Source organism: Equus quagga, chromosome 5, assembly GCF_021613505.1.
Source record: "Equus quagga isolate Etosha38 chromosome 5, UCLA_HA_Equagga_1.0, whole genome shotgun sequence".
Lineage (NCBI taxonomy): Eukaryota > Metazoa > Chordata > Mammalia > Perissodactyla > Equidae > Equus > Equus quagga.
This window is the reverse complement of record NC_060271.1, coordinates 21,910,464-21,931,639: the sequence shown is the minus strand read 5'-3', so window position 1 is coordinate 21,931,639 and position 21,176 is coordinate 21,910,464. Positions and strand designations below refer to the sequence as shown.

The window sequence follows — 21,176 nt, the reverse complement described above, 5'->3', positions numbered from 1 at the left end:
TACCTGACTCTGGTTGGCTATTACCATATTACTGTATTACTTAATATGGCACATACAAAGGACTGGCATTATTTGTACCCTGCCTTCTCAGAGAAAGCTATGATGTAGTTGGGTTTTTTCCCCCTCAGGAAGATTTGCCCTGAGCTAACATCCATTGCCAGTCTTCCTCTTTTTTTCCTTTTTGTTTTTTTTGTGTGTGTGTGAGCCACCACCACAGCATGGCCACTAACAGATGAGTGGTGTAGGTCTGCACCCATGAACCAAACACAGGCCACAGAGCACCAAACTTAACCACTAGGCCACTGGGGCTGACCCTGGTGTAGCTTTTTTATGTTTTGTACACTATGCAACCACTCAAATAGAAAAAGATCAGAAACTATGTGTATGTTATAATCCTAGATTCTGGCACAGATGAAAAGATGAATACTATGATTTACATGATTCTTACTTTTTATTAAAGAAAAATGTGTTCATTTTTTATTGGAAGCATATTTTTCCTTGGTACTGAATTCTTAAGGGAAACAGTTGTGTGAAAATGTTAAGCAAGAAATATAATCAAAAACAAAACAAAAATGTGTTAGATAATTATTCTTTTAGAGAAGTCAGAGACAAAATTTGCTGAATGTCCAGAAAAGCTTTTATTGTATTTTTATTTAAATGGCTGTAGTCTTATAAAAGCAAACTAGCAAGACTGTTTTAGTCATCAGCAATAGAAATAGCTTGAATTTTTATTTTAGTACTTAAATCATCTCACAAATAATGGATTTGATGACAAACCTGTTGCCTAAGAAACTCTTCAGTCTGTCCTTGGTCTTCCAGATGCCTGTCCCTATGCTTATTCCATCCTCAATGGATAACAAAGATAAAGTCACCGAGAGTATTGAAGACATTAAGGAAAAGCTGCCCTCCCATCCATTCGAAGCTGATCTCCTTGAGATGGCAGAAATGATGGCAGAAGACGAAGAGAAGGAGAGGACTCTGTCCCAGGGAGGTTGGTATAATTTTAAAGTAAAGAAAGAAAAAACGCACCCACAGATTTTCAGGTAACTCAAGTCATTTTAACTATTGGGCAGTCAAGGTATTTCTTTTATTTGTGTTTAAATACCAGGTCTATGGATTCGTTAAACTTGTTGATATCTCTGAAAGCTCTGTCTTTTTTATCAAGGCAAATAAGTCTCAATATTCAGTACAGTTTTTAGTTCTTAATGGTTCCAGAAAAATAACCTATAAATTCATGTTTCATGATCATTTTCTGATTTTATCCCAATATTCAAAGCCATGGTCCCCAGATAAGAATTCCTATTATATAATAACCAGCATGTTTGTAGAATGTAAATAGAACCTTAAGATGGAAAACATTTGGCTCAAAATGACTGATAGATAAATCCCATTCTATGAGTAGAGAGTAATGATAATAACAATAGTTAACATTTGTGTGCTTACCATACTCTAGGCATTGTCCTAAATGCACTATGGCATCACCTTATTTAATCTTCACAACAACCCCACGTGAGGGGTACTGTTTACTTCAGATTATTCATTCGGAAGATAGTATATCATATTTGCCCTGATTATGCAATCAGGAAGTGATGGTACCAGAAGGTGAATGCAGGTCTGACTCCAAAGCAAATGATATTAACCAGACATAACCATGAGAAGAGAGAGAGAAGATGTTTGAGATAGTTGAAATACATAGGTGAATTTTTACAAAGGCCTTTCTGTGTATCACTGACAAGCCAAAAAAGAATTCTTTCACAAGCCAAGAAAGAATTCTTTCTTGACAATTTTTTCTTTTTTTCAGTGATGGTTTGTGTAAAGCTAGCCACTGGGTTTTGATTTTGCACGATAAATGCTGGATGATTTTCCACACATTGTAGCATTTGAAAAAACTACTATGAACTTTTCTGTTGTGTTGCCAGTAAGCTTTTAAATTATACATATTCTGAGAGATGGGTAAAAAGCTTATTAGTTATTATCCTGATGTTTTTAGTCTCATTTTACTCTTTAGTGTATAATCTCATAATTCTGACTCATTTATATGTAGATTTCAGTATCTTAGAATATTGGTCCTGTGCTTGATTTTCTAGCTTCTGATGCTGAGTTTGGAAGTTTAAGCAATTCCTGACAATAAACCTCATTTTAAGTTGGCTTCTTCATTCACATTAATAGTTAACATTTATCAAGTGCTTTCTCTGTACAAATATTGTGACTTTGCCTTAGCCTATAATTGAGTCAGACAGAAGAACTTTCAAAACTAAGCTTCAAGACAGATATTTAATCACTATAGTGTAAGTAAAATCAAATGGTTTAGAAACATATAGGGGAGACAAATTAATTCCAACTGAAGGGATCTGGCTAATCTTTGATTGCAGGGAAAAGAAGCAATTTTCCAGTTACTTTTTTAAAAAACTTGGTTTTTTTTTAATACTTTGAATCCTTAAGCTTCTTACTTTTAAAGTAGTCTGTAATTGATAGAACTGTCTGCTGTTTAGTTTCATGTGCTCATTGCTCATGTAACTTATAAGTCTACTGGCTTTCTAATGCAATGGTAAAGGATATATTTTAGAGGGAAAAAAGCAATTTAAAGCAGATTTATCAGTCTGTGAATAAATATAGTATGTGTATATGTACATACCATGGTAAAAAAGACAGTTATTTCTGATAGCACGAGAGTTTAAAATCCAAAATAAATGTCTGTCTTGCCGTGATTTCTTTTATCCTGCTATCCAGAAGTGTAACCACTGTTATCAGTCATAATTTTTTTTAACTGCATTTACCACTAATGTCTGATTTTATTAGTGAATCATTCTTTCTGCATAAGAAGGCTGTGTCCTTAGAGTTCCTTAGAATGATTCATGTATATAGTGCAGTCATTTCATTTGAGATGCAGTTTGCTTTGTGTGCACAGTCCTGCACCACGTAACAACGTTTCAGTCAGTAATAGACCACATATGCAAAGGTGGTCCCTTAAGATTGCGCCGTGTAGCCTACCTGTGTAGTAGGCTATACCATCTAGGTTTGTACATGTACACCCTAGGATGTTTGCACAATGGTGAAATCACCTAACGACACATTTCTCAGAACAGATCCCTGTCATTAAGTGATGCATGACTGTAGATACGAGTTGTTTTATTATGTGCTTTTCTTTTTCTTTAGGATCCCAAACTTCTGAACAGGAACTCTTTCTAGACACCAAGATATTTGAGAAAGGTTTGTAATTGTAAATATATTTTGGCTCTTAGAAGTACTGTCCTCTGTTAGTAATACAAACTCATAAAGTATTTGCAATTTTAGCTATTTGTAGGGGGCATCAGATGTCTGTGATTGTGTGCTGATTTGTAATGAGAATAAGGAAAAATACCTCAGATACTGGTTTTGAGGATTAAGTGTGATGATACTTTAAGGTGTGTGCCAAGAACATGAATCCAGTTCTGTGAAGGTGGTGAACAAGTCACTTCATTCTTGAGTGTACCTAGGTAATTGTTCAGCAACCATATCTCAGTTTTGGTATTGAGAGGTTCAGGAGGGTTTCTGAACATGTCAAGAGTCTATCTTATTTTGAGGGCTTGCTTGTTTTCTATATATTTCAGACCAAGGAAGTACATACAGTGGAGATCTTGAATCAGAGGCTGTATCTACTCCACATAGCTGGGAGGAAGAGTTGAATCATTATGCCCTAAAGTCAAATGCAGTGCAAGAGGCTGATTCAGAATTGAAGCAGTTCTCCAAAGGGGAAACTGAACAAGATCTGGAAGCGGATTTCCCATCAGGTTTGTGCAGAGTAACCTGTCCACTGAAAATCTTTTATTTTAAAACATTGATACAACTCTAAAATGACGTTGTGAAGCAGTTATAATGTGTGATAATAATCTAGGTCTCAAATGGTCCCTGCCTTTAAAGGTGTTAATTTGTACCATATTGTTCTTATAAATGGTTAATTTGTTTTGTTTTTTACCTTTCCCACAGTAACCATGGTTTTCTTGATTGTTAATGTTTATTTAAGTGCTGTATCCTGTGTTTCTCTTAAGTGTACAAGTAAAATTCTTATTTTATCACAAAATAATGAATATAGCGATGATTACCTGATATTTCCTCCCACAGTCTAAGTCTTTAAGTCTGAGAGTTATTTTCCTCATGTTATGCCTTCTGCTGATTATTGTAGAATCCTTCGACCCACTGAATAAAGGACAGGGAATCCAGGCTCGTTCCCGGACAAGACGACGACACAGAGACGGCTTCCCCCAACCCAGACGAAGAGTAAGCAGTAGCTTAATTTTTCTAGTATTTTCTTTCCTTCATTCTATATGTGTTTATTAGTCCTCCTGTTTATAAAACACTGTAACAGCCAGGGTCAAGGAATTCCATACATTGTTTTACAGCCTTGTATTTTTGTGCTTTTATTTTTGTTTCTTGAAGTCAGTAACTGTATCTTTTATTTTACATTTCTCTTAGCAGGGACTTTTATTTTTATTTCTGTAGTTGAGGGTTTTTTTTGTTTTGTTTACTTTAAAAAGCTTTTTATAATCCTTGTTATAGACTTCTGTCTTTTTTTTAAGTTCTCTAAATTTAGCTTTTTTTATGTATTATAATGAGGTTCACTATTTTGTATGGTGTAGTATAATAGTGAAGTTCACATGGACCATTTTTCATGTTGACAGGGCTTTCCCATACCAAAAATTAAAAGAATAAAAGCCTTATTTTTTAATTAGCTCTGTTGAGTTATAATTACATTTAAAAATTCGTAAATTTTAAGTGTGCAATTTGATGGGCTTTGACAAATGCATTCAGTGTGTAACCACCACCACAATCATAACACTTCTGCTGTCTTGGAAATTTCCCTTGTGATCTTTTGCAGTTAGTCTTCATCTCCAGCTCCTGATGACCGCCAATCTGCTTTGCAGATTGATCATTTGCAAAATGATACTGCTTTGCCTTTTCTAGAACGTCATATAAATGGAATCTCATGATTTGTAGTCTTCTGTGTCTGCTCTTTTCACTTACCATGTTTTTGAGATTCATCCATGGTATTTCATCTATCAGTAATTCATTCCTTTATATTTCCCAGTAGCATTCCGTTGTATGGACAAACCACAGTTTAACTGTTTAACAATTGATGGAAATTTGGGGTTTCCAGTTTTGGGCTATTTTGAATAAAGCTGCTATGAACATTCTAGTATAAATCTCTGTGTGAATGTATGTTTTCATTTGAGGAAAAGTATCCAGGAGGAGTTGCTAGATCTTATAGTATGTATAGTTAATTTTGTAAGAAAGATGCCAAACTGTTTTCCAAAGTGGAAGTACCATTTTGATTCCTACCAGCAATGTGCGAGTTCCATCTGCTCCATAACTTTGCTAACACTTGGTATTGTTGATTTTTAATTTTAGCCATTCTACTGAATGTATGGTGGTATCTCATCATGGTTTTAATTTGCATTTTCCTAATGACTAATGACATTGGGCATGGTTTTTCTTTGGGTTTTTTTTTAAAGGAAGATTAGTACTGAGCTAACATCCACTGCCAATCGTCCTTTTTTTACTGAGTAAGACTGGCCCTGAGCTATCATCCCTGCTCATCTTCCTCTGTTTTATGTGGGAAGCCTGCCACAGCATGGCATGATAAGCAGTGCCTAGGTCCGCACCCAGGAACAAAACTGGTGAACCCCAGGCTGTTGAAGCAGAGCACATGAACTTAACTCCTACACCGCTGGCCGGCCCCGATGTTGGGCATCTTTTCATATGCATATTTGCCGTTCGTGGATCTTCTTTGGTAAAGTGTCTATTCAAAACTATTGCATAGTTTTTTATTGGATTCGTTGTCATCTTATTGAGTTGTAAGTGTTCTTTACTATGGAGGTAATTCTTTTGTCAAATGTAACTTTTGCTCCTATTCTGTTACTTCCTTTTTTTTTTCTTAATGGTGAATTTTAATTTTGAGGAAGTCCACTTTATTAATTTTTACTCTTTTATACTTTTTAGTATCCTCTCTAAAAATCTTTACTTAACTGATGGTAACTAAGATATTCTCTTATGTTTTCTTCTAGTTTTATAGTTTTAGCTGTTATATTTGTCTGTGGTGCATTTTGAGATAATTTTTATGTATGAGTGGAGGCAAGCATCAAGTATATGGATATCCGGTTTGTATATGGATATCCGGTTGTTCCAGTACCACTCTTGGAAAAGACTGTCCTTTCCCCCTTGAATTACGTTGGCATTTCTGTTAAAAGTCAACTGACCATATATATGTCAGTCAATCCTGAAACTATACTGTTATGTTGATTTATGTTTGTGTTTTTATACCAGTACCAACTATCTTGATTATTGTAGCTTTACAATGAGTTTTGAAGTCAGGAGTGTAAGTCTTCCAACTTTGTTCTTCATTTTCAAAATCGTCATTTGCATTTCCATGTAAATTTTAGAATCACCTTGTCAATTTCTGTAACAAAGCTCACTGGAATTATGATTGGGGCTGTTCTGAATCTATAGATCAATTTGCAGAGAATTGACATCTTAGCAATTAGGAGCCGTCCCATCTGTGAAGATGGTATCTTTCTCCTTTATTTAGATCATCTTTAATTTCTCTCAACAATTTTTTGTATGTTTCATTGTACAAGTATTTATCTAATAAGTATTTAAAAATTTTTTTGATCCTGTTGTGAATAGTACTATTTTTAAATTTCATTTTCTAGTGTTCCTGTGGCATATAGAAATAGAGATGGTTTTTGTATGTTGACTTTATATACTGTGATTTCACTCAACTAAAATGCTTAAGATTTTCTACCTAGACAATCATATTATCTGTGAATAAAGACAGTTTTACTTTTTCCTTTCCCATCTTAATGCATTTTCTTTCTTTTTCTTGATTTATTGCACTAGCTAGTGTCTTCAGTACAACATTGAATCTTAGTGGTGAGAGCATACCTTCCTGCATGTTCCCAGTCTTAGGGAAGTGTTCAGTCTTGCAACATTAAGTATGAAGTTACCTGTAGGTTTCTCGTGGATGGCCTCTATCAGGTGCAGGAATTTCTCTTCTGTTTCTAATTTGCTGAGAGTTTTTATCATGATTGTGTGTTGAACTTTGTAAGGTAGTCTCTTGCATCTGTTGAGATGATCATCTAGTTTTTTCTTTTTTGAGTCTGTTAAAATGGTGAAACACGTTAATTTTTTAAATGATAAACCAGCCTTGCATTCATGAGATGAACCCTACTTTCTTATGATGTATTTATTCTTCGATATATTGCTAGATTGAATTTGCTAATATTTTGTTAAGGTTTAAAGTATCTCTGTTTAAGAGGGATATTGGTCTGTAGTTGTCTTATAATGACTTTATCTGGCTTTGCTATCAGGGCAATGTTAATATCATAAAGTGAGTTAGTGTTTTCTCCTATTTTCTGAAATATAATTTATATAATTACTTTGACTGTTGGGTAGAATTCAACAGTGAAGCCATCTCAGTCTGGAATTTTTTTGTGGGAAGGTTTTAAACTATGAATTCCAATTCTCTGGCTATTTAGGTTATCTGTTTCTTCTAGGGCAAGCTTTATTAATTTGTGTCTTTCAAGAAACATGTCCATTTCATGTAATTGTCGAGTTTATTGGCATAATGATGTGCAAATATCCTCTTATTATCCTTTTAATGTCTGTAGGATCAGGTATTGGTAATTTGTGTCTTCTCTCTTGTTTTTGATCATTCTAGCTAGAAATTTATTGATTTTTTTAATGTTCTAAAAGAATCAGCTTTTAGTTTTATTGATTTTTCTTTTTTAATTGATTTTTTGCTTTTATTTTTATTATTTCCTTCATTTTCCTTGTTTTGGGTTCTAATATGGTCTTCTTTTTCTAGTTTCTTAAGATAGAGGCTTAGGGGCCAGCCCTGTGGCAGAGTGGTTAAGTTTGAGCACTCCGCTTCGGTGGCCCAGGGTTTCGCCAGTTTGGATCCTGGGCGCGGACATGGCACCGTTCATCAAGCCATGATGAGGCGGCATCCCACATGCCACAACTAGAAGGACCCACAACTAAAAATACAAAGCTATGTACCAGGGGGCTTTGGGGAGAAAAAGGAAAAATAAAATCTTTAAAAAAAAATGATAGAGGCTTAGATTATTGATTTTAGACTTTTTTCATTTCTCATAGAAGCATTTTAATACTATAAATGTCCCTATAAGCACTGCTTTACCACTGTTACAGAATTTTCATAATTTTCACTTAAGTTCAAAATATTTTCTAACTTCATTCGTAGTTTGTTCTTTGACCCCTGGGGTATTTATAAATGTGTTGTTTAATTTCCAGTTTTTGAAGATTTTCTTACCAACTTTCCATTGTTGGTTTCTAGTTAATTCTGTTGTAGTTAAGAGAATTTATTGAGGTTTGTTTCATAGCCCAGAATATGATCTATTCATGTGTATTCCATTAAATAGACCTAAATGGTAATAACGGTTATTCATACCTCATTGTGTGGGTCCAGTCTCGGGAACATAGTAAGTACTTAAATGTTAGTGATTATTACAGTATGATCTTCTACATTTCAACTTTCTCTTTTTTCTTTTCTCATATAGATTGGATTAGATAATCTGTAAAGCTCTTTCTAGTTCTAAGAACTCTGAATCTTTAGGATATACTACTAAATTCTATATTCTGTAAATTTATGCCCTTTCTGTCTTTGAGAACTATGATTCTTAAATATCCGAGACTAAATTTTGCGTTCTGTAAATTTTTGGAATTCTTACAGGGACGGAAGAAGTCTGTAGTAGCTGTGGAGCCCAGGAGCCTTATTCAAGGAGCCTTTCAAGGGTGCTCAGTGTCTGGGATGACACTCAAATACATGTATGGGGTAAATGCCTGGAAGAACTGGGTTCAGTGGAAAAATGCCAAGGAAGAGCAGGGGGATCTGAAATGTGGCGGTAAATACACAGCATGAACTTGTGTCTTGCATTAGGAGGTGGGGGGAATATTGATAAAGTTATAAATCTTCTCAAAAGAGATAAATACTAGGTCAAAAATCCCATAAAACTTTGTTTTGGGCTTTACTTAAATTTTTTCCCATCTTTATTTAAACTTCTCATTTATTTTTATTCCTTGTCAGGAGTTGAACATGCCTCATCTAGCCCATGTTCTGACCCCTTAGGAAGTGCTCAAGACCATGCAGTCTCTCAAGAATCCTCAGAGCCAGGCTGTAGAGGTAAAACTCGATTCTCTGCTTATGGTCTGAATTACATGTAATATCTTTGTCAATTTTAAATTTGTAAGTGTAATATTTAAAGTTTGAAGTCTTGTGGTAAAAAGAAATTAATATCATATTTCTGATTTTAAAGAGCTTGTTATAAAGGTAAGGTTGTATCTTCTGATCATGGATTTGTGATGCAAATATAAGGAATTTTTCTTCTTTTTCTAACACTATGCAGGTGGCTCAAATCTATCTTGAGCCCTGTATCTCTAGATTAACCCATACGGAACCAAGTGTGACAGTTTTTTTTTGAGAAAAATATCTGGAAACCCTTGCTTTTTCTGCAGGAATTTTTCCTAACAGCAAGCTCTGTATGACTGACCATGTTTGTGGATTTTGCTCTGGGTGCCAGAAATTTGGGACCCAATAAAGAGTTCAAATAGAGCAGCAATGTGTAATTTTAGAGCCCACATTAGCTTTCATTTTTCCCTGGTTTTGATGTCCTATTGTAAACTTTTGTTTTCAGTTTATATTTTGCTTTTTTATTATCTGTGTTTTATGTAAGATACTTAATCTTCATGGAATGAGATGGGACAGGAATGGATGAGATGTCCTTGCAATTAGATTTTTTTGCCCCTTCCCAACTGTATCTTCTCTCTAACACCTGGGTGATTGCATGCACTCTTGTCTTCACCTCAGTCTACCCTGCTGGGTTGGGGGTACATGTAACCCTCCTTATTGGAGCAGTTAGTTGCTGCTCTGGTCTCTGACTGACTCATGAGTTCTTACAGATCAAGTGTAATCTCTCTGCTCCAGAGTGATAATAAATATACTCCTGTTAGGAGGTTTGTTAGGCCCTTTACCATCCACTTTTGAGCCACGCAGCACTCTTTGTTTTTACGAAAAAAGAAGGGTAGTGGGAATGGAGAGGTAATATTCTATTAGACTACCAGGCTGAAATGCAGTAGCCACGGGGGATGCCTACTCATTTCTACTACTCATTCGTCTGAAAAATACTTAGTGGATATCTGGCATGTACCAGGCATGGTGGTAGGTACTCGAGTGAAAAGGTCGAACATGGTCCTTGCCCTTGTGAATCACCACTTACCTTTTGTGAAACCTTCTCGGGAGCTCAAGTCTATTTTTGGAAATGTGCAAACTTGTCTGAATGCAGAAGAGCAATAACTAGAAAGGATGTTTCGGTTCTAAATCCCACAATGTGGACCAATCTGTTGTAGCAGGATCTCTACAAATCAAATTGGATAACTCTCCTGTGTAAAATTGAGCTCTTTCTTGTCTTCAAAATCTTAATATGATATGTGAGGCTTACCAGCATATGCCCCCATCTGCCCTTCTTGCTTTTCTCCTGTGCACCCCTGAACCTTTTCACTTTTGTGGCCGAGCACTTACTGTATTCCAGCATTTCTAAGGGCATAAACGTGTTATATGTTATTTGAAGTGTTCTATATTCAAATAAATTTGAGTTAAAGTTAAATGGCATTCTTTTTTGCAGATATCCTCAGAGCCTTTAACACGCCAAAAAGGATTGTGAGTTCTTTAGAGGCAGATGTAATATGCTGCTCTTTTCCACATTTGTCAGATCTTAGAAATGCAGTTTTCTCCAGCTTTCGCATACCTAGTATTTTGTGGAATATACTTTGGGAAATTTATTTTCTATCCTCAGATTGGAATTCTTTATCCACCTGTTTAATTCTTCTTCACCCTTCAAGGTCTAGCATTAGTGTCACATCGTCCAGAATCCCACCTAATCCTTCCCTGTCTATTAGATGTCCCTCAGTTGCTTTCATAGAATCCTGTTTAAATGAAACCTCTATTATTGCACTTGTTACACCATATGCACACCATATTGTCTTTATTTCTTTAACTAAAAACCCTTGAGATCAGGGTCTGTCTTTAATCCATGTGTTCACCCGTGTATACCACAGTACGTGGAGCACAATAGTAGTCATTGTTTATTCAGTGAATCAACTAATGTTACTGTGTTTCTTACAAGTTAATATTTTAGATGTTTTCTATTCCACAGTCCGCTCTATCAAGCTGAAGGAAGATATTCTGTCCTGCACTTTTTCTGAGTTGAGTTTGGGTTTATGCCAGTTTATCCAAGAGGTGCGGAGACCAAATGGTGAAAAATATGATCCAGACAGTATCTTATACTTGTGCCTTGGAATTCAGCAGGTATCAAATTCAATAATTGTTACAAAATCTATTGCACATTTAATAATTCTGATAGAACTTCTGAACTAAGCTGAAAAATTATAGTGTATAGTGGTTGTTTGGTATTGCTGCTAGGATACTCTCTTCTTAGTGAACCACTGACCCTGATTTAAAAGTCTTCATCATATAGCGTTCTGTAAGCTAATTTGAGACTGTTATTAGAACAACAGAAATCAAGCATGGTACATTTTATTGTAAAATGGACAAAAAAGGCATAAACAGCAGTTCACTGAAGAAGTGACATAGATGACTCTGTGTGTATGTATATGTATGTATTTATATAAATCATGTGGGCTCATGTAAATTTTTTAAGGAAAATTAAAATAATAGGTATACTATTATTTGTCTATCACATTAGCAACAATCAAAAAATTCTAACACTTGTTGATACGAGTTTTGTGAGACAGGGGTTTGCCTTCATAGCTGGTAGTAATTAGTACCTACTTTCTAAAAAGCAATTTTGAGCATATGTTTCAGGAATACTTTTGAATGTTCATACTGTTTTGCCAGTAATTCACTTTTTGCAAGTCTGTCAAAGCTGATACTGAAATTCAGACATCATTGCACAAAATTTGAAATAACCTCAATGTCCACCAAAGTGTGATGGTTAAGTAAATTATAGTATATTTATAAAGTTGTATATTATGTAGCCAATAAAAGTTGTTTACAAAGTAACTTCTAGTAACAGTAAAAATCTTAATATTACAGCATTAAATGAACAAAATAAGAGTACGAATTCCATATGTATCACTGTATGCTAACATACAGTGGTTTAAAAACTAGCCAAATAAATACATGATAAAATGAAATGCACCAAAAATGTTTACAACGGTTATGGTTTTGGGTTGGTAGAACTCTGGATGTTGTTGATTTTTTAATTTTTTCTATTTGCCAGATTTTCCTCCATTTGTATGGGGGGGTGTTCTTTTATTTAGGCATTTGTTTTGTTCTTAAGTTTTGTTCTTTAATTACAAATGTGTTGCATGTGCTCAGTGTAACTGTTAAAACAGTAAGTGAAGGCATATGAAGAAAAATTTGTCTTGCTCCATTCCCACTCCCTGAGGGAGCCAGTGGTGCACCATGGTGAGTCTCCTTCCTTACCTTGTCCGGTGCTACACGTTTATACATTCATATACATGTTTGTTAATAGTTTTTGTTTTGTTTAGTTTTTAGCAAATGGGGCCCATACCATACACGTTTTTTGCAGCTTGCTTTTTCCAATCTGTGTATCCCTCCAGGAGAACATAAATCAAACTCCTTCCTTTAAAAAGAAAGCTGCATAATATTGCAGAGTATGAATATCCCAGTTATACAGCTTTTCCTTTTATATATTCAGATTTTTTCTCCTCCCACCACCCCCCTTAGCCTCACAAACACTGCTTCAGTGAATATTTTGTTTGCATACCTGATGAACTGGTGCTTTTATTTCTAGGTTAAAGAATATATTCATTTTTCCAATTTTAGGATATTTTCAGATTACTTTCTAAAATGGTTACAGTACTTTATAGTTTTACCAGCAGTGTGTATGTGAATGCCCATTTCTTGAATCCTCTTTATCACTCCTCTTTTTAACGTTTGTTCATTTTTGTCCATGCTACAAGTATATTTCTTTTTTTTTTTTAAAGATTTTATTTTTTTCCTTTTCCTCCCCAAAGCCCCCTGGTACATAGTTGTATATTCTTCGTTGTGGGTCCTTCTAGTTGTGGCATGTGGGACGCTGCCTCAACGTGGTTTGATTCGAACCAACGAAACACTGGGCCGCCTGCAGCGGAGCGCACAAACTTAACCACTCGGCCACGGGGCCAGCCCCTACAAGTATATTTCTGATGAATAACATTTCTGATGGGTAGCTGGTTAATTCAAGCAGTATTAATTTTCCCACAGAATCAAAATGTCACCTTTGTTATTTAATAAGTTTCCATTATATTTTGAACTAATGTCTAGACTGTAAAAGATATTTTTAAAATTAACATATGAGAGAACTTTCATGGATTCTTTCAACAAAAATTTATTGAGCACCTGCTATGTGCCATGCATGCATTTTGCTCAGGTAAAAGTTGTGAGAATTCTGGATAGACTTCCTGTACTCTGGAAGTTTATAATATTATGGATGTAAAGAATATTTTCTCTTGGGGCCAGCCTGGTTGCACAGTGGTTGAATTCGCACATTCTGCTTCAGCAGCCTGGGGTTTGCAGGTTTGGATCCTGGGTGTGGACCTACTTACTGCTTGTCAAGTCATGCTGTGGCAGGCATCCCACATATAAAGTAGAGGAAGATGGGCACAGATGTTAGCTCAGGGCCAGTCTTCCTCAGCAAAAAGAGGAAGATTAGCAGCAGATGTTAGCTCAGGCCTAATCTTCCACAAAAAAAAAAGAAAGAAAGAAGGAAGATTGGCAACAAACGTTAGCTCAGGTGCCAATCTTTGAAAAAATAAAAAAATATATTTTCTCATTTGATCAGTACAGATGTCAAGATGTTTTGTGGTAGTTATTAATATTCTAATAATTTGAATATAATCAAAACATTAGGTGGTCATTGCCACGATTTTAATCAAAAACATTTGAGTGCATTGCATATCAGATTCTCTGCTATATAAAAAATATATTCTAATTTGTGAGATAAATCATAAACCTATGAAAGTTTTTTCTAGTATATTTGTCCTGTTAACTTGTTTATATTAATAAATGACTTATGTAACAATACTGTTAAAAAGAGGCCATAAGTTAACAAATGGTCAGATGATTGTGATAGGAAGTAAATATTAGGAACCTTTTATCAATTTTGAACAAGAAATAAACTTTCCTTAATAAGGTTATTTATGTTGACATCTCAAGTGTGCTTTTATTTTCTCTGATTATAAAAATAGTTATGCTGATTGTAAAGAATTTTGAAACTACGTAAAAATGTAAAGAAAGAAACTAAACTATAATATCAACACCTGGACCACCACTGTTAACGTTAGCTGGGAAGGGGATAATTGGCAAAAGAAACAAACAGGCAAGTCACAGAAGGAAATCAAGAGATTGCTAATGGACCGAATATACCAGCATCGCCTAACAATCATTTACTATGTATGTAGTGTATTAATAGCTCATTTCTTTCTTTTTTTTTTTTTTTTTTTTGAGGAAGATTAGCCCTGAGCTAACTACTGCCAGCCCTCCTCTTTTTGCTGAGGAAGCCTGGCCCTGAGCTAACATCCATGCCCATCTTCCTCTATTTTATATGTGGGACACCTACCACAGCATGGCGTGCCAAGCGGTGCCATGTCTGCACCCAGGATCCAAACTGGCGAATCCCGGGCTGCCGAGAAGTGGAACGTGCGAACTTAACTGCTGCGCCACTGGGCTGGCGCCTCATTTCCTGTATTAACTCACTTAATTGTTAGTCTGGCCCTGTGACATGTAAGAACTGTTATCATCACCATTTCATGCTAAGGAACCTGAGGTACAGTGAGTTAAATAATTTGCCCTAAGGTCTCAAACGTAGTAAGTGCCAGGACTAGGATCTGAACCCACATGGTTTAGCTTCAGGGTCCATGCTTATGATCACTATGTTGGACTGCCTCTCTAATGTAAAAAGGTGCTGTAATCAGGAAACATTTTCACCTATCAGATAGATTAAAAATTTGAAAGATTGAGAAGTTTGTAGTACCAAGTATTAGTAAAGATATGTGCACTGTTGGAGGCTTTTTCAAAGGGCAGGTTGACAGTGGCTATTAAAACTTTAAATGCATGTAGATTCTTCAGTCTAGCAAATCCACTGATCAGTATCTCTTCTAAAAGAAGTGCACACACATGGACCTAGAAAGACATATACTGATATTTTCATTGTAACGTTGTTTTTAACAGCAACAATTTGGAAACCACCTAAGTGTTCATCCAAAGAGTAATGATTCAATCAGCTATAATATATAGTTGAATATCATACAGTAGTTAAAAAAGAATGAATTGTTTCTATACATATTGACATGGAAAACGCTTAGAGACATATATTTAAAAAAGTAACTTGCAAAATTTATATGTGTAGTGCAATGTTTATATTATGGTAGAAAACGCATACATAATATTTGCCATTTTAAAGTGTACAATTCAGTGGCATTAGGTACAACCATAATGTTGTGCAACCATCACCACTATCTAGTTCTATAACTTCATCACCCTAAATGGAAATCCTGTACTCATGAAGCAGTCACTCCCCATGACCCCCTCCATCCAGTCCCTGGCAACCATAAATCTGCTTTCTATCACCCTGGACTTGCCTATTCTGTATATTTCATATAAGTAGAATTATACAGTGTGTGGCCTGTTATGTCTGGCTTCTTTCACTTAACATAGTGTTTTCAAGGTTTATATGTTGTAGCATGAATCAGTTCTTCGTTCCTTTTTATGGCTGAATAATATTCCATTCATTCAGCTGTTCACGGACATTTGGATTGTTCCCACCTTTTGGCTATTATGAATAGTAGTGCTACCATGAACATTCATGTACAAGTTTGTTTTTGAACACTTCTTTTCAGTTCCTTTGGATATATGCCTAGGAGTAGAATTGCAAGGTCATATGGTAACTGTTTGATTAGTTTGTTGATGAACCACCAAACCGTTTTCCACAGTGGCTGCACTGTTTTATATTCCCAGCAGCGGTGTATGAGAGTGGAGAGTTCTGTTATCGCTACATCCTTGACAATGCTTGTTAATTTCCGTCTTTTTTTTTTTTTTTAGTACTCATCTGCTGGGTATGAGGTGGTGTCTCATTGTGGTTTTGATTTGCATTTCCCCACTGAATAATGACATTGAGCGTCTTTTCATGTACTCGTTGGCCATTTGTATATCCTCTTTGCAGAAATATCTAAGTCCTTTGCCCATTTTTTAATTGGATTGTTTGTTTTTTTGTTGTTGAGTTGTAGGATTTCTTTATATATTCTGGATATTAAACTGTTATCAGATATGTGATTTGCAAGTATTTTCTGCCATTTTCTGAGTTTTCTTTTCACTCTCTTGAAAGTGTGCTTTGATGCACAAAATTTTTAATTTTGATGAAGTTCAGTGTATTTTTTTTATTGTAGCTTGTGCTTTTGTTGTTATAAAGAATCCATTGCCAAATTCAAGTTCATAAAGATTTTCCCCTATGTTTTCTCTTTAGAGTTTTGTGGTTTTAGCTCATTTTTAGTTCATTGATCCATTTTGAATTCATTTTTATATCTCATGTGAGGTAGGGATATGTGGATATCTAGTTCTCCCAGTAGCATTTGTTGAAGAGACTATTCTTTGTTCATTGAATGGTCTTGACATCCTTTTCAGAAATCATCTGACTAAAAATGTATTTGTTTATTTTGGACATTGGTCTACATGGCTGTTCTTATGGCAGTACACACTATTTTGATTACTATATCTTTGTAGTAAGTTAAAGTCGGTGAGCTTGATTCCACAAGATTCTTTTGGCTATTTGAGGTTTCTTGCAATTCCCTATAAATTTTAGGATTAGCTTTTCCATTTCTGCAAAAAAAAGCCATTGAGATTTTGATAGGATTCAATTGAATTTGTAGATTGCTTTGGGGAATATTCCCATTTTTTTTAACTTTTTTTTTTAATGATTTTATTTATTTATTTATTTTATTTTTCCTTCTTCTCCCCAAGTCCCCCCAGTACATAGTTGCATATTTTAGTTGTGGGTCCTTCTAGCTTTGGCATGTGGGAGGCCGCCTCAGCATGACCTAATGAGTGGTGCCATGTCCGCGCCCAGGATCTGAGCCGGTAAAACCCTGGGCCGCTGCAGCAGAGTGCATGAACTTAACCACTCTGTCATGGGGTCGGCCCCTTTTTTTAACTTTTTATTGAGATTATGATAGTTTGCACCCTTATGAAATTTCAGTTGTACATTATTGTTTGTCAGTCGTGTTGTAGGTGCACCACTTCACCCTTTGCGCCCATCCTCCACGCCCCCTTTCCCCTGGTAACCACTAATCTGTTCTCTTTGTCTACATGTTTAACTTCCACATATGAGTGGACTCATACAAAGATTGTCTTTCTCTATCTGGCTTATTTCACTTAACATAATGCCCTCAAGGTCCGTCCATGTTGTTGTGAATGGGACAATGTTATCCTTTTTTATGGCTGAATAGTATTCCATTGTCTATATATACCACATCTTCTTTATCCAGTCATCAGTTGATGGGCACTTAGGTTGCTTCCACGTCTTGGCTATTGTAAGTAATGCTGCAGTGGACACAGGGGTGCATGAGACTTTTGGAATTGCTGATTTCAAGTTCTTTGGATAGATACCCAGTAGTGAGATCGCTGGGTCATATGGTATTTCTACTTTTAATTTTTTGAGAAGTCTCCATACTATTTTCCATAGTGGCTGCACCAGTTTGCACTCCCACCAGCAGTGTATGAGGGTTCCTTTTTCCCCACAACCTCTCCAACATTTGTTACTTTTTGTTTTGGCTATTTTTGCCATTCTAACGGGAGTAAGGTCATATCTTAGTGTAGTTTTCATTTGCATCTCCCTGATGATCAGTGATGATTAACATCTTTTCATATGCTTATTGGCCATCCGTATATCTTCTTGGGAGAAATATCTGTTCATGTCCCCTGCCCATTTTTTGATTGGGTGGTTTAATTTTTTGTTGTTGAGTTGTGTGAGTTCTTTAGATATTATGGAGATTAACCCTTTGTCGAATATTTGACTTGCAAATATTTTTTCCCAATTGGTGGGTTGTTTTTTTTGTCTCAATCCTATTTTCCCTTGCCTTGAAGAAGCTCTTTAGTCTGATGAAGTCCCATTTGTTTATTCTTCCTATTGTTTCCCTTGTCTGAGAAGACATGGTGTCCGAAAAGATCCTTTTATGACTCATGTCAAAGAGTATACTGCCTATGTTTTCTTCTAGAAGCCTTACGGTTTCAGGTCTTACCTTTAGGTCTTTGATCCATTTTGAATTTATTTTTGTGAATGGTGAAAAAGAATGGTCAATTTTCATTCTTTTACATGTGGCTTTCCAGTTTTCCCAGCACCATTTGTTGAAAAGACTTCTTTTCTCCGTTGTGTACCCTCAGCTCCTTTGTGGAAGATTAGCCGTCCATAGGTGTGTGGTTTTATTTCTGGGCTTTCAATTCTGTTCCACTCATCTGTGCACCTGTTTTTGTACCAGTACCATGCTGTTTTGATTACTGTAGCTTTGTGTATATTTTGAAGTCAGGGATTGTGATACCTCTAGCTTTGTTCTTTTTTCTCAGGATTGCTTTAGCAATCCGGGGTCTTTTGTTGCCCCATCTGAATTTTGGGATTCTTTGTTCAATTTCTGTAAAGAATGTCATTGGGATTCTGATTGGGATAGCATTGAAACTGTAGATTGCTTTAGGTAGTATGGACATTTTAACTGTGTTTATTTTTCCAGTCCATGTTCATGGAATGTCTTTCCATCTCTTTATGTTGTCATCAGTTTCTTTCAGGAAAGTCTTGCAGTTTTTGTTGTATAGGTCTTTCACTTCCTTGGTTAAATTTACCCCAAAGTATTTTATCTGTTTTGTTGCGATTGTGAATGATATTGTGTTCTTGAGTTCTTTTTCTGTTAGTTCATTATTAAAGCGTAGAAATGCTACTGATTTTTGTAAGTTGATTTTATACCCTGCAACTTTGCTGTAGTTGTTGATTATTTCTAATAGTTTTCCCGTGGATTCTTTCGGGTTTTCTATATATAAGATCATGTCATCTACAAACAGCGAGAGTTTCACTTCTTCACTCCCTATTTGGATTCCTTTTATTCCTTTTTCTTGCCTAATTGCTCTGGTCAAAACCTCCAGTACTATGTTGAGTAAGAGTGGTGATAGAGGGCATCCTTGTCTTGTTCCTGTTCTCAGGGGGATGGCGCTCAGTTTTTGCCCATTGAGTATGATGTTGGCTGTGGGTTTGTCATATATGGCCTTTATTATGTTGAGGTAGTTTCCTTCTATCCCCATTTTGTTAAGAGTTTATATCATAAATGGCTGTTGGAACTTGTCAAATGCTTACTCTGCATCTATTGAGATAGGTCATGTGGTTTTTATTACTAAATTTGTTGATGTGGTGTATCACATTGATTGATTGTGGATGTTGAACCATCCCTTTGTCCCTGGTATGAATCCCACTTGATCATGATGTATGATCCTTTTGATGAATTGCTGTATTTGGGTTGCCAAAATTTTGTTTCGAATTTTTGCATCTATGTTCATCAACGATATTGGCCTGTAGTTCTCCTTTTTTGTGCTGTCCTTGTCAGGCTTTGGTATCAGAGTGATGTTGGCCTTGTAGAATGTGTTAGGAAGTATTCCATCCTCCCTAATTTTTTGGAATAGCTTGAAAAGGATAGGTATTAAATTTTCTCTGAAAGTTTGGTGGAATTCCACAGGAAAGCCGTCTGGTCCTGGGGTTTTATTCTGTGGGATGCTTTTGATGGCTGTTTCAATCTCTTTCGTTGTGATTGGTTTGTTCAGATTATCTGTTTCTTCTTGACTCAGCTTTGGGAGGTTGTAAGAGTCTAAGAATTTATCCATTTCCTCTAGGTTATCCATTTTGTTGGCATATCGTTTTTCATAGTATTCTCTTATAATCCATTGTATTTTTGTGGAGTCTGTTGTTATTTCTCTTCTTTCCTTTCTGATCTTGTTTGTTTGCGCTTTCTCTCCTTTTTTCTTTGTAAGTCTGGCTAGGGGTTTGTCAATTTTATTTTATCTTCTCCAAGAACCAGCTCTTTGTTTCATTGATCTTTTCTGTTGCCTTCTTTGTTTCACTAGCATTTATTTCTGCTCTGATTTTTATTATTTCTCTCCTCTTGACTTTGGGCTTTGTTTGTTCTTCGTTTTCTAATTCAGTTAGGTGTAATCTGAGATTGCTTATTTGGGATTTTTCTTGTTTGTTAAGATGTGCCTGTATTGCGATGAATTTCCCCCTTAATACAGCCTTTGCTGTATCCCATATGAGTTGGTGTGGCATGTTATCATTTTCATTTGTCTCCAGATATTTTTTTATTTCTTCTTTAATTTCTTCAACAATCCATTGCTTGTTCAATAGCATATTGTTTAGTCTCCACATCTTTGTGCCTTTCTCAGCTTTTTTCTTGTAATTAATTTCTAGCTTTATAACATTATGATTGGAGAAGATGCTTGTTATTATTTCAATGTTTTAAATTTATGGAGGCTTGCCTTGTTTCCCAACATATGGTCTATCCTTGAGAATGATCCATGCACACTTGAGAAGAATGTGTATTCTGCTGTTTTTGGATGGAGTGTTCTATATGTGTCTATTAAGTCCAACTGTTTTAGCTCTTCGTTTAATTCCACTGTTTCCTTGTTGATTTTCTGTCTGGATGATCTGTCCAATGATGTGAGTGGGGTGTTGAGGTCCCCTACTATTATTGTTTTATTTTTGATTTCTTCTTTTAGGTTTGTTAATAGTTGCTTTATGAACTTTGGTGCTCCTGTGTTGGGTGCATAGATATATATAAGCATTATTGCTTCTTGATGTAGTGGCCGTTTGATCATTATATATTGCCCCTCTTTGTCTCTCTTTACCTGCCTTATCTTGAAGTCTAGTTTGTCTGAGGTAAGAATTGTGACACCTGCTTTCTTTTGTTTGCTATTAGCTTGGATATCATCTTCCACCCCTTCACTCTGAGGCTGTATTTGTCATTGGAGCTGAGATGTGTTTCCTGGAGGCAACAGATTGTTGGGTCTTGTTCTTTAATCCACCTTGCCACTCTGTATCTTTTTATTGGATAGTTCAATCCGTTTACATTGAGGGTGATTA

At 35.7% G+C, this 21,176-nt stretch overlaps 1 protein-coding gene across 5 annotated transcripts in view; it reads left to right on the top strand.

The window, feature by feature from the left end:
• Positions 1 to 21,176, top strand: part of ZMYM4 (zinc finger MYM-type containing 4) — a 168,097-nt gene that overhangs the window by 134,598 nt on the left and 12,323 nt on the right. For all 5 annotated transcript variants that reach the window (XM_046661886.1, XM_046661885.1, XM_046661887.1 and 2 more), the window contains 7 exons: positions 820 to 991; positions 3,157 to 3,210; positions 3,591 to 3,770; positions 4,163 to 4,257; positions 8,726 to 8,897; positions 9,080 to 9,175; positions 11,205 to 11,356. In XM_046661886.1, the coding sequence (XP_046517842.1) occupies positions 820 to 991; positions 3,157 to 3,210; positions 3,591 to 3,770; positions 4,163 to 4,257; positions 8,726 to 8,897; positions 9,080 to 9,175; positions 11,205 to 11,356 (921 nt within the window). The remainder of the gene's footprint in view (positions 1 to 819; positions 992 to 3,156; positions 3,211 to 3,590; positions 3,771 to 4,162; positions 4,258 to 8,725; positions 8,898 to 9,079; positions 9,176 to 11,204; positions 11,357 to 21,176) is intronic.